Source organism: Schistocerca nitens, chromosome 2 (genome assembly GCF_023898315.1).
Source record: "Schistocerca nitens isolate TAMUIC-IGC-003100 chromosome 2, iqSchNite1.1, whole genome shotgun sequence".
NCBI classification, from domain to species: domain Eukaryota; kingdom Metazoa; phylum Arthropoda; class Insecta; order Orthoptera; family Acrididae; genus Schistocerca; species Schistocerca nitens.
This window is the reverse complement of record NC_064615.1, coordinates 863,106,625-863,120,418: the sequence shown is the minus strand read 5'-3', so window position 1 is coordinate 863,120,418 and position 13,794 is coordinate 863,106,625. Positions and strand designations below refer to the sequence as shown.

Below are 13,794 nucleotides of genomic sequence, written 5' to 3'. Positions count from 1 at the left end.
GTCAAGAATTTTCCATCTTCTATTTAAAAAAAAAAAAAAAAAAAAAAAAAAAAAAAAAAAAAAAAAAATAGAAGATGGAAAACCTCTCATAGCAACAGTTACTTTTCTCAGCCTTGTTCCCAAACGTTTTTGAATATGGCCTACACATTCTATTTTGCTAATAATGGCATCTCCAAGTGGCTTAGAGTTCACCACATTGTTGTATGCCTTACTGTCACCATCACCCAAATATTTGGTGTACCATGTGCTTCCTGTTTCTACGGAGCGATGAAATATTTGTTGTACTCCATGAACTTCCATACCACCACTTGTTCCTCTAAAATTAGCCGCACAGTTGTGTCCTTCATGTTAATTGACTTTACAACATTTGCAATATTTAGACATTATCTCCATATCTAACACTTTACCAGTGTCTACACTCGTGGCAGTCACTACTCCATTCAGAGAAGTATGTCCTCTTTTCCGCCAACTTCCATCCAGTGCAACTGCAATATCTGAACATCCATCATTTTCTTCCAATGCTTCCCTAGCAGCCAGTTTCATGCTTTCCTCACTGACCTCACATACAGCTTTCTCTAATATTGCAGTCAGTTTTTCAAATTTATTTGGTGGTTGATGTAAGTTCATCACTGAACAAAATGTTCTCCCTGCAGCCATGCCCTTGCCAATGGATCGTAAGGCATAAACTAATCTAGTATTGATTTCATAAGGGCCACTTGCATCTGGTTTTGAAGAACCCATAAATGAAATCACAGCTGAGAATTTAGTGCAAATTAAATCCAAAGCAATTGCTTGGCCTTTTCTCCCACTGGCACTTTCACAAATTTTCACATTCTGTGCCTCACCACACTGTCTACATTGTGCAAATTTAGAAATTACATCTGATAATATTCTCAAATTTATAATAACGTTACTGCACCTCTTGTCACTTACAGTAAATTCATTGTTAACTCTATTGAAATGGTGAGAACTTCTTTGATGATGCACTTGTTGAATAATTACAATTAGAAACATCGTTGCCAGGCGACATAACATCTTGTACAGAAAGCTTTCTAAACTTGTTTCCTCTAAATTGTCATTTCTTGAAAATGGCTTTACGTGTCATTATCTTCAATAAACACAACAAAACACACGTAAATAAGCAGTGCAAATGTAAGCATAACAACTATTCGCAATCACACTTGAACAAAACTGACTGCGTGTTGCTTACAAACAGCAGAAACAAAAGAATACCGACCGTTGCATTCCAAGGATAGCCAACACACTTGGGAGTAAAAAAGAAAATCCCTAACGTGCAATGTAGGCAATATAAAGATCTAAAATATATGCAGAAAAGTGGGTGTGGCACATAAACACACTTCGTAGGAAAATGCTAAAAAAATTTTTTTTCAGCAAAATCCTTTTCAGAGTACTTAAATAAAACCTTAATCTGTTGAAATATGATGAAAACTGAAAATCGATGTTTTTCGACCTGAACCACGGTGTGGCCCCTTAACTGTATGATGAAAATTATAAAAGTTGCAATGTATCTAATCAGACAGGTAATAGCCAATAAAATTAAGGTCACGGCTGCTAAACTCATGAAGCTAAAGAGCAACGAAATACCTTAAATTGAAGATCTCAACAAGATTTACTTTGTATTGCAGAATCAAACCAAATGGTTTGAACATGTGATTCGGAATTATACTATGACAAGCCTCAAACACTCCAGTTACACAGCAGAGACAATAATACACATGCCAGGCAACAATATGATTTACATACTCCCAGTTTGTACACTAAAAAACTTCTCTGTACAAATTGAGAGAGAGAGTATAAAAGCATTCTTGTCCAGCGGACCTAGGTCAGTTATTCATGTGCAGTCATAGGCAACGGAACTATATGACTTTTGTTTCATGATCTGGAATCTAATGCTGGGCCATGGCATGCTGCACTGCTATGATGGTAGACTATTCCACGTAGCGGGACTTAAGAGACAGAATGGTGATCAGCTGACATGCAGTTTAAGCACTATCTCGTATTATTGTTTTGAATGAGGTGGTGTGCTTTATAAAGTTATGTGCTGATTCTGGATCTTTTATATTTATTAATTTGGAGCATGGGTCAACTAGTAAATGTCTGGACATATTCGGTACCAGGTGAAAAAGAAGCCCATCATTCATCAATGTTAATATTTCGCGAAGTAGACCACTGACTGAATTTTACATACTGCATTCCAATGCTTTTATTAAATAGTACTGAACTATTCTATGAAATCACAATTGTCATTAGCATTCCTTGTAGACATGACCTTATTCCTACTTCATGTGTAAACACTGAAATTAGGGAAGCCAACTCACAATTTCAGGAAATATGCAAAATGTATCCAAATACAAACTTTCTTTGTACAGATTTTCTTAAGAGAGACTGCTTCACGAAACACGGGATGCACCTGAACAAAAAGGGCAAGAAACTTTTGTGTGGGAAAATCAGTGAAATGTTAGAGAGACTGAACGAAGATAGTGACAGCATGTCATTACCATTAGCTCCAACAGTTTTAAAGCAAGCACCAGCAGAAGTATTTCCACAAAAAATGCTAAAAGCATCAGAAACAATCACAGCAACAACAACAACAAAAGCAGCAACAGCAGCTACATCAACAGCAGAGCCGCCTCTGGTACCAGCAGTGGCAATAGAATCAATGGTAGCTGGACCAACTCCACCAAAAGTAGTAAAAACATCAAGAACAGTTACACTAACAACAACAAATGCAGTAACAGTTCCATCAACTACAGAGCCATCCCTAATACCAGCAGGAAAATCAACAGCAAAAGCAACAGAACCATCATTAGCAACAGCAGAACCATCCACAATAGCAGCAGAATCAACTCCAACATTAGCAGAACCAGTACTGTCAACTAAAAAAACTTCAGACAGCAGAAGGAAGCCAGTGCCTCCATCCCATCTAAGTGATTTTGTAGTGGAAACCAGAAAGAGGAGGAAGCCCACAAGAGAAACAGAGATATGACCTTATTTAAGTCAGTAAAGCAGAGAAATCTACAACAAGGTATTTACAAATTTAAAATAATCCACCAGAATGTACAGGGCTTGAGTAAGAAATATGAACAATTAGACATGTTTGTAAATGAAACTACGCCTGATGTGCTTGGTATTAGTGAACACTGGCTATCTGATGCCAAATTAGAACTTTTTAAACCTCTAAACATGGTACTAGCTGATAAGTTTTGCAAATCTACTATCAGAGGTGGGAGTGTGTCAATGTATGTAAAAAGCACATTTGATTTAAATTCTGTAAATGTAAGTAAATATGCATTAGAAGGAACAATTGAATTATGTGCAGCACATATAAAGGTAGCACATGATGAAATTTATGTTATATGTTTATACAGACCACCAGGTGGAACTTCGAAGTTTTCTTAACAAAGTTTTGTGACATGATAGAGAATGTTTTTATATCACACCTGAACAAGTTAATAATTATAGGAGACTTCAACATAAATGTATCAGCAGATAAGTTAAACACTAGACAATTCAAGAATACTCTGCTTGAATATAATGTAAGATACCTGATAAACACTGCAACCAGGGAGACTGAAACATGCCAGTCTGCAATAGATACCATAATCACTGGTATTCGTCTTTACGATCTCACATCTTCTGTTATTATAAGTGCGTTGTCAGACCACCATGCAGTAGAACTAAGTGTGCACATAAGAAAGGTTCCTACACACAGTTGCTATAGATATATTAGGATGAATACAGACCAAAATATAACTAATTTGAATAATATGCTAAGGAATGTGGATTGGAACAGTGTTCTAACGACACTTCATAGTTATGGCAAATTCTCAAGTGAACTATTCTACATTCTAAACCAAGCCTGCCCATTAATAAAAAAGAGAATTCAGTCACATGCTGTAACCCGAAACTGGATATCAAGTTCAGTCACTGAGACTACAGAAAAACTAAGATGGTATGAGTATGCTATGTTAAATGACTTGAACAATAAAAAATTAAAAGAAGAGTTCAAAAAGTATCAAAAATACTATGTAGACCTCCTAATTTGGGAAAAATAGAAACATTTTTAAAGTGTCATTCAGAGCTCCAATAATATCTCCCAAACATCATGGTCACTAGTAAATAGAGAAATAGGTAAATCTGAGAAATATACAATTGAAAATCACTTGCTGATAAAACAGCACACTAGAAACTGATCAGAATAAGATAGCAGATCTATTTAACAATTACTTTGCTTCTGTTGGCTCCAGCATAAACAATCAGCTTAAAAATCATAAATACAAATTCAGTGGAACACCAGTGTCAGACAGTATATTTTTGGTGCCAACAAGTAAAGAAGAAATAATTAAAATAGTGAGTAGCTTAAAGAATTCCCATGCAGCAGGATATGATGGTATTAGTCTGGACACTATTAAGAAATGTATACATAAAATTGCATCAACTTCATCAACAGTTATCAACTCTCATATGGAAGATGGTGTATTTCCAGATGAGTTGAAAATTGCTCGAGTTGTGCCTATTTTTAAAAAAGGAAACAGGAATCTACTAGAAAACTTTCGACCCACTTCTGTTCTTCCAATAATATCCAAAATCTTTGAGAAAGTAATATACATAAGAATCTGGAAATTCCTGGTATGCAAAAAAGTGATTTTTAAGGGGCAGTATGGGTTTGTCAAGGTGTCGTCCACCATTACAGCAGCATCCAACTTAATCGAAGGTGTCACTCAAGCAATAGATAATAAAGAACATGTATGTGGCATCTTTCTGGACTTACAAAAAGCATTTGACTGTGTGGATACAACCATATTGCTGGACAAACTGTGGAACTATGGCATTCGAGGTACAGCCCATAATCTGATGAGGTCCTACTTGACAAATAGGAAGCAGTTTGTGTCTATTAGCACTACAGAGGGAGCATACAAATCAAACACCACTGACATAAATTTTGGTATTCCACAGGGGTCAATATTAGGACCACTTCTTTTTATTATTTATGTTAATGATATTCAGTCCATAACAAACCATGCAACAGCTATCTTATATGCAGATGATACCACGTTAATATGCTGAAATCCAAGCTATTTGCAGCTCGAAGTGGAATCCAATACTGCAGCAGGCTTAATTCTGCAGTATTTTAATGAAAACAAACTAAAATTAAACACAAATAAATCTGTCTATATTGAATTTGATCTTGGGAGGCAAAAAAACTCATGAAAGCCAAATCTTAATGGGTGACAAATACATTAAAAAGCAATACTAGACCAAATTTCTTGGCCTGACACTTGATGCAGAGTTAAACTGGTCAGATCATGTGAATGATATTTGCAAAATGCTATGTACTACCATATATGACCTGAGAAAACTGACACCTTTTTGTAACATCACCACTCTGAGGCAAATATATTTTGCACTATTTGAATCCCATCTAAGCTATGGGATAGAGGTATGGGGATCCAGCAGTAAAGGTAACATGAAAAGTGTACTTATCTTACAAAAGAAGGCACTTAGAATTATGGGAAAGAAATATGCCAGGGAGTCCTGCAGAAATTTGTTTAAAGAATTTAAAATACTAACTGTTCATAACCTGTATGTGCTGAAGATAATCATTATGGCAGTAAAGAGTAACAAAAAACTTAATAAAGAAATACATGATCACAACACTAGAGGTAGAGAGAGACCACATAATCTCTCATAGAACAAAACTTTCTGAGAAAAGCTCTCTCTATGCAGGCATAAAACTACTGAATTACTTCCATCCTAATATCTCCAAATTGCCCATTACAAAACTAAAAATGAAATTAAAATTATGGCTCCTAAACAATCCTGTATATTCAATAGATGAGTTTCTAGATTTAGTACACTCTTATGACAGAAGACCATCTATCTAAAAATATATGTAATCTCAGATCTTAGACTGTGTCACAAACTGTAAATACACTCCTGGAAATGGAAAAAAGAACACATTGACACCGGTGTGTCAGACCCACCATACTTGCTCCAGACACTGCGAGAGGGCTGTACAAGCAATGATCACACGCACGGCACAGCGGACACACCAGGAACCGCGGTGTTGGCCGTCGAATGGCGCTAGCTGCACAACATTTGTGCACCGCCGCCGTCAGTGTCAGCCAGTTTGCCGTGGCATACGGAGCTCAATCGCAGTCTTTAACACTGGTAGCATGCCGCGACAGCGTGGACATGAACCGTATGTGCAGTTGACGGACTTTGAGCGAGGGCGTATAGTGGGCATGCGGGACGCCGGGTGGACGTACCGCCGAATTGCTCAACACGTGGGGCGTGAGGTCTCCACAGTACATCGATGTTGTCGCCAGTGGTCGGCGGAAGGTGCACATGCCCGTCGACTGGGACCGGACCGCAGCGACGCACGGATGCACGCCAAGACCGTAGGATCCTACGCAGTGCCGTAGGGGACCGCACCGCCACTTCCCAGCAAATTAGGGACACTGTTGCTCCTGGGGTATCGGCGAGGACCATTCGCAACCGTCTCCATGAAGCTGGGCTACGGTCCCGCACACCGTTAGGCCGTCTTCCGCTCACGCCCCAACATCGTGCAGCCCGCCTCCAGTGGCGTCGCGACAGGCGTGAATGGAGGGACGAATGGAGACGTGTCGTCTTCAGCGATGAGAGTCGCTTCTGCCTTGGTGCCAATGATGGTCATATGCGTGTTTGGCGCCGTGCAGGTGAGCGCCACAATCAGGACTGCATACGACCGAGGCACACAGGGCCAACACCCGGCATCATGGTGTGGGAAGCGATCTCCTACACTGGCCGTACACCACTGGTGATCGTCGAGGGGACACTGAATAGTGCACGGTACATCCAAACCGTCATCGAACCCATCGTTCTACCATTCCTAGACCGGCAAGGGAACTTGCTGTTCCAACAGGACAATGCACGTCCGCATGTATCCTGTGCCACCCAACGTGCTCTAGAAGGTGTAAGTCAACTACCCTGGCCAGCAAGATCTCCGGATCTGTCCCCCATTGAGCATGTTTGGGACTGGATGAAGCGTCGTCTCACGCGGTCTGCACGTCCAGCACGAACGCTGGTCCAACTGAGGCGCCAGGTGGAAATGGCATGGCAAGCCGTTCCACAGGACTACATCCAGCATCTCTATGATTGTCTCCATGGGAGAATAGCAGCCTGCATTGCTGCGAAAGGTGGATATACACTGTAGTAGTGCCGACATTGTGCATGCTCTGTTGCCTGTGTCTATGTGCCTGTGGTTCTGTCGGTGTGATCATGTGATGTATCTGACCCCAGGAATGTGTCAATAAAGTTTCCCCATCCTGGGACAATGAATTCACGGTGTTCTTATTTCAATTTCCAGGAGTGTATTTGAATGTCAGATGTGAATACTGTGTCACAAACTGTAGATTCCTTAATATAAGTATGGCAATAACAATTTTTTTATGTATAGTCCATATATGTAACTCTGTTCTTTCAACTAAATTTAGAAGAAGTTGTGTAGCCAATAATATGTAACCCTAGTAAGTAAAGCTCTGACTTATCCAGAAGACTGGAACAAAAAAAAACTTTTTTTGTAATCAGTTGATGTTGGATCAAAATAAATAAATAAATAAATTAGACATCATGGTGCAATCACACACAACTGCTGGACAGTAATTTGCTGAGTCTATGAACCAAACCCCCTTTCCCAATTCCTGACATAAAATAACAAAGCCAAATAACATTTTTATCAGTGGTGTAAACTCGCAGCACTAAGCTGGTGGTGTTCTTCTTCTGAGGGAACTTGTCTGCAGACTGATTCCCAACTCTGCATCCATAATAGCACTTTGTGATAGAAGGATCCCAGTAGCTAGAGGAGGAGACAACAGGAGGCCCTTTATAATGCAACAAAACATGATTACTGAGTAATGTCATACACCTGGGGAGATACAAAAGGATCTCTTAAGATGATATATGCACAGAAACAAGTCTTGTATACCCGCCTCCAATAGTGCCAAACTGCTTAGAGGGGAGCTGCCTGCTTCTCTGTTATTGCAGAGCAGCATTGCTCATACCAGCACGAGACAGGCTTTCTTCTACAATGTTCCAAAGTTTTCAGTGTTGATGGCTCGGCAACCTAGTGGATTAAACTTTCAACAGGTTCTGCACAAGCTTTATGACTGTATTGCTATTCAAATGCAACCAGTTGGTTGCAAACAGCCCCAATTTCCTAACTGAGGATACATTTGGGCAGTCTGCTTTCAGGTTATGCTCTTTCAGGAAGGCTGCCAGATTGGCAAGTGATTTCTGAAGAGTATGTCCTCCATCACTTTCCATCAAACAGTATTTGTGAGGGAATGAGAGTGGAAGGTGGTACCAAATGTGCATGTGAGCATATCTGTATGTATGTGTTCACGCAAGCTCTTAAGTGTGTATTAAAAGTAGAAAGATCAGTCAAGGCTCAGAATCTAATGAGTTTGTACAACCTTTAATAAGTGTGCTTATGCACCACCAATGATTTATCTGCAAGAGAATTTTCGGTTATTGTCATTTTGGTATATTCTTCTCAACCTGGAATTTTCATCACTACTGTAAAGCCAGTATATATGATTTTCATATGATGCATACCTGCAGATAAGGAGGGCGTGCACTTGGTTGCCCAAGAGCTCTCTGTTGTTGTGCAGCGAGGGCACCCTGTGGACCAGTCATGTAATCGGCAGCAGTGCGCTGCCCAGCCATCATAGACTGTGGAGGTTGTTGCTGGGCTTGTTGCGGCTGTTGTGGTTGCTGCTGCTGCTGTGTTACAAAGCCTCCACCCTGGAATCCTGCCATCATTCCTTGTGGCTGCTGGCCCATCAACTGCTGCTGAGTCACCATTTGAGGAGCACCTTGTCCAGCATAGCCACCATATCCTTGATTCATGCCTGTAATCAGAAGAATGACAGTTTACAAGTATGTTCATTAGGGTTGGTAGGGAAGTGCGGGAAATAATCAACAAAGCTCTTCTGCTAAATATTATATTGTCACCAGTGCACATAAGTTCTGACATGTGACAAGAAATCTGTCTGGTAAGTGGCTGCCACGACTCAGCTGCATCATCAAGTGGCGATGCACCACTTGTAAACAACTGTAGCAACTGTAAATCTGCTGAAGTGATAAATGGGAATCATCTTGTTGAATATTTAGCATATAATACAGCTTTGGATTTTCATGTTGACTCTGAAAAACTATAGAACTGCCTCTTACTCATGTATATTTCAAAGCAAATGAACACAGTGAGAGCAGCTGCCTTAGCAGATAGTGGTAGGGAGGGGGTAGGGAAGGACAAATGTGGAGAGGAAGGGGTAATGACAGTACCCACTCCCCCTCCTCCGTCCCCCTTTCCCACCCCTCTCCCTTTATCTCCTCCCTAGCTATCTCTCTCACCTCCATATTCCTCTCCTTTCTTCCCCTCCCGTCCCCCCTCTCCCTCTGATATACTCTCTAACTCAGATGTGCTCCATACACTCAATTCCTTCTGTCTTGTTATGCAGCCACCGAATCATCTGTTGAAAGACCTGCCTCACACTATCCCGCTGCCTCCTTCTTGCGTCGTGTGCCCTTCCCTACACCTTCTCACCTCCATCTACCCAAGCAACTGCAATTGATAATCGACAGTCAGTCTCGCCAAGGCCGTGGTTGTGTAGGTTTAGGTGTCTGTGGGGTTGTGTGTCTGTGTGAAAGTGTGTACTTCCACTAGTAAAAGAGCAAAAGCTTAAAAGTCAGTATAAATACTGTTCACTGTTGTGAGTTTCTGTGTGCTACCCATCAGTCAGCTATAGTGAGGGATTGTCTTTCGTTTATTTTATGTAGTAAGTAAATATATCACTTACTTCTATCAATGGAATGAGTAAAGATAATCACTAATAACATAATTGATGCACTGATTAGTGGACAGACTTATAAACAATATTTGGCAGTTAGCTTTATGGAAACGTCCTCCTTTAGAGCTATTAAACAGGATATTTTCCTAAATCTAAGGGCCAAATCTGGTTTAGGAACCTGTTTACTACTCAACACATCAACTATACACTGAGTCATTATCCATAATCCTGTTGTTTGTATTCCACCTGGGATGTTGCAGTACGGCATCAGTATCATGTACTTCTTTGTAGTGTACACCTGTCAAATAATTCTGACATTTTATTAGAATAAATCTGATTCATGGAAGTGAACATTATGTTAAAATGGTGGTGTGTTCACACAGATGCTAGGATAACATCTCAAGCTTAGCCCTGTACTGATGGTGATAGTGAGGTTATGAGATACTGTCAGTCAATGTCAGAATATAGTAGCAGCATTAAGGAACTAGCTATAATAGTAGAGTTTGACCAAAGAAAAATTAATAATGATTGTTTCTGAAAAAATTATATGGTAAATTTTCACACAGCTGAAACGTGTCAACAAGACAAAAACTTTTACTAGCTTGTGAAAATACATACACATACACACATCAAAGTGTCAAACAATGTAAAAAAAACAGTATTTTTCTCTTTTAACACAGTTACATTTTCTCCATTAAAAATGATAAATGGAGTAATCAAAAAGTTTCCATTCGAAGGCCGTACATTCCAGAATTGATATTCCAACCAGATAAAATTGCTTTAAGAATTAAGGTAATCATCCAACTAAGGTGCCGTGTCCCACTACGTGAAGAGGTCCATTACTGCCTGCTGTGTATCCCAGTGTGACTGGAATTGTCAAGCTTTCAAGGCCTTTTTTAAGGAACTGAATGTGTGATAATCACATGGAGAGAGATCAGGACTATAGGATGGGTGCTCAAGTGTCTCCCACTTGAGTTGGCATAACTTCTGAGTGACAACATTTGTGATATGGGGATTTGTGTGATCATAAACCAGCAGCACAGAACTTGGTGCACCTTCCACGCTGGTGGTTTCCGACAGACATGCAGCCCCATACAAATTTTTTCTTCTCTAATGAATGGCTACTGGTGTTTGTCCTTCAGCAGCTAAGATTTATTTATTTATTTATTTCATTTCATGTTCCATAGATCCTTGTAGCGAGTGAACCGCAAGGATATGGAACTTGTCAGATTCTACATAGTTCAAATATAACTTGCATAAATACAATAGAAAGATACAATTAAATAAAAATAAACTAAACAATAGCACAATCAATTATCAGAAAATTGTGTTTCACATGTTAAGGATGAGTAATATATTTATGATATGGAATGTGTCAGATTGTACACAGTTGAAATATATCTTACATAAATAAAAAGATACAATGTAAATAAGATATCAGCTAAACAACAGCACATTCAATTAACAGAACATTTTTGTTTCACATGTTAAGGATGTGTAATATATACAGGAGTCAAGATAAACTAAATATTCCAAAGGAAATACAGGAATACCAATAAATAACTGTCATATGCCTATGATAGTACTCAAAATATAATTAATTACACTAAGTTTACAACACTTACAAATTTATTGATTATATACATTTTCTTTCACATATTCATCAACTGTATAAAAAGATTTCTCTATCAGGTACTCCTTAAGAGTTTGTTCGAATGCTGGCAATCTTTTGAGAAGGCATTTGATGTGTGGTGGGAGAGCATTAAACAACTTAATGCTGGAGTAATAAGCTCCTTTTTGAACCTTAGTGAGGCTTTTCAGTTCAACGTGCAGACTGTTATTGGTTCTTGTGTTATAGTCGTGAAATTGGCTGTTATCTTTCTAGATAGAAGAGTTTTTACAAACGAAAGTCAACAAGGAAAAGATATATTGTGAGGAGGTGGTAAGGATCTCCATCTTTTGAAACAAGCGCATGCAAGAGTGCCTGTTATGGACACCACTTATTATTTTTTTTTCTTTTTTTTTTCCAGTAAAAACTTCCTTTGCGAGAGGTTAGTTCCCCCAGAATATGATAGCACATGACATTAATGAATGAAAATAGCTGTACGAAAACTTAAAATTGTCTACTTCAGCCACTGAAGCAATAATCCATAGTGCAAATATTGCTGAGCTAAGTGTTTTATAAAGATGAAGGATGTGTGCTGACCAGTTACATTTGCTGTCTATATTAGCACCCAGGAATTTTGTAACCTCAGCTTTTTGTACTTCTTGACCTCTGCCCTTAATGTTAATTTCTTCCGGATTTCTTTGTGGAGTATGGAATCTCATATAAAGGATTTTATCTGTATTGAGTGAGAGACCATTTGAAGAAAACCAGTTTACAATTTCATTGAAAACTTTATTCGTAGTTTGTTGAAGATTGTTGTCTGTAAAATCGTCAATTAGAATTGTAGTGTCACCTGCAAAAAGAGTAAATTTACTGTTTGTATCAGGACAAAGTGGGAGATCATTAATGAAGATGAGAAATAGCAGTGGACCCAAAACAGAGCCTTGTGGCACACCACAACTTACTGAGCCCCACTCAGATGAGGCAGGTTCTCTGGATGAGCCATTCAGTATTACAGTCTGCTTTTGGTCCTTTAGGTATGATTGGAGCCACAAACCAACGGTACCACCCAAACCATAATATTCTGCCTTTTTCAAAAGGATTAGATGGTTTACGTAATCAAAGGCTTTTGAGAGGTCACAAAAAATACCTCCTGGAGACATTTTTTGTTCATGGCTTCCAGAATTTGATTGGTGAAACAGGATACTGCTTGTTCTGTAGAAAGACCAGCACAAAATCCAAACTGACTCTCATTTACGATATTGTGAAAGCTAAGAAGATTGACAATGAACCTACACATGAGTTTTTCAAGAATTTTTGAAAAAATGGTTAAGAGGGAGATTGGGTGATAGTTTGTAACATTGTTTTTCTATCACTACAGCTAGTTTTAGCCTGTTGGGGACTATTCCTTCTTGTAGAGATGTATTGAATATGTTGCATAAGACTGGAATTATATATTTATAGCAATATTTCACTATTTTATAGGAAATATTGTCCATACCACAGACTTTTTATTTTTTAATGAAGTAATAATTCTTTCAATCTCTTTTACTGTAACATGAGGTAAGGATAACTGTAGAAGAGCCAATGACTTGTCCCCAGAACCTTTACAGCCTGTCTTCTCTGCTGCTGACAAAGAGTGCCTGTTGTAGATTTCTGCAACCATTTCAGATTTCTTTACAATAATGGTACCTGTTCCTCGTTTTTTTTTTGCCAGTTTCCCACTTTATTACATTCCAAATTGTTTTTATTTTGTTGTCAGACTTATCAATGTCAGACTTAATGCACATATTTTTTGACTTATTTATTACCTTCTTTAGGATGCTGCAGTAAAGTTTGTAATGCTGACATTGCTTTGGATTATTACAAGTTCTGAGGGAATAATATAGCATCCTCATTGCACTGCAGGGTGTTTTTATTCCTGCAGTGATCCATGACTTATTGACAATGCTTACATGACTGCTTCTAATTACTTTTTTTGGGAAATGTGGCTTCAAAGATAGACATAAATTCATTCAGAAATGTATTATACGTTTTGTTCACATCTGTTTCATTGAAAACTGGACTCCAGTCTATCTCTTGCAGGCTGGTGTTGAAATTTTGGAGGGTTTCACCATTTATTATCCTAAAAGATTTGCAAGAATTTTCAGAACTGTTGCTCAGATTGATGTCAATGAGAGTAAGCAATTGATCAGCATGGTCAGAAAGGCCAATAATTGGATGTACACTGATATTGTTGGCTCTTGACTTACCTATAAATACACTACTGGCCATTAAAACTGCTACACCAAGAAGATGACGTGCTACAGACGCGAAATTTAACCGACAGGAAGAAGA

The 13,794-nt window shown here is 38.8% G+C and overlaps 1 protein-coding gene across 1 annotated transcript in view; it reads right to left on the bottom strand.

The window, feature by feature from the left end:
* Positions 1–13,794, bottom strand: part of LOC126237131 (mediator of RNA polymerase II transcription subunit 12) — a 400,411-nt gene that overhangs the window by 24,435 nt on the left and 362,182 nt on the right. The window contains exon 38 of the mRNA XM_049946952.1: positions 8,617–8,912. Coding sequence (XP_049802909.1) covers positions 8,617–8,912 — 296 coding nt within the window. The remainder of the gene's footprint in view (positions 1–8,616; positions 8,913–13,794) is intronic.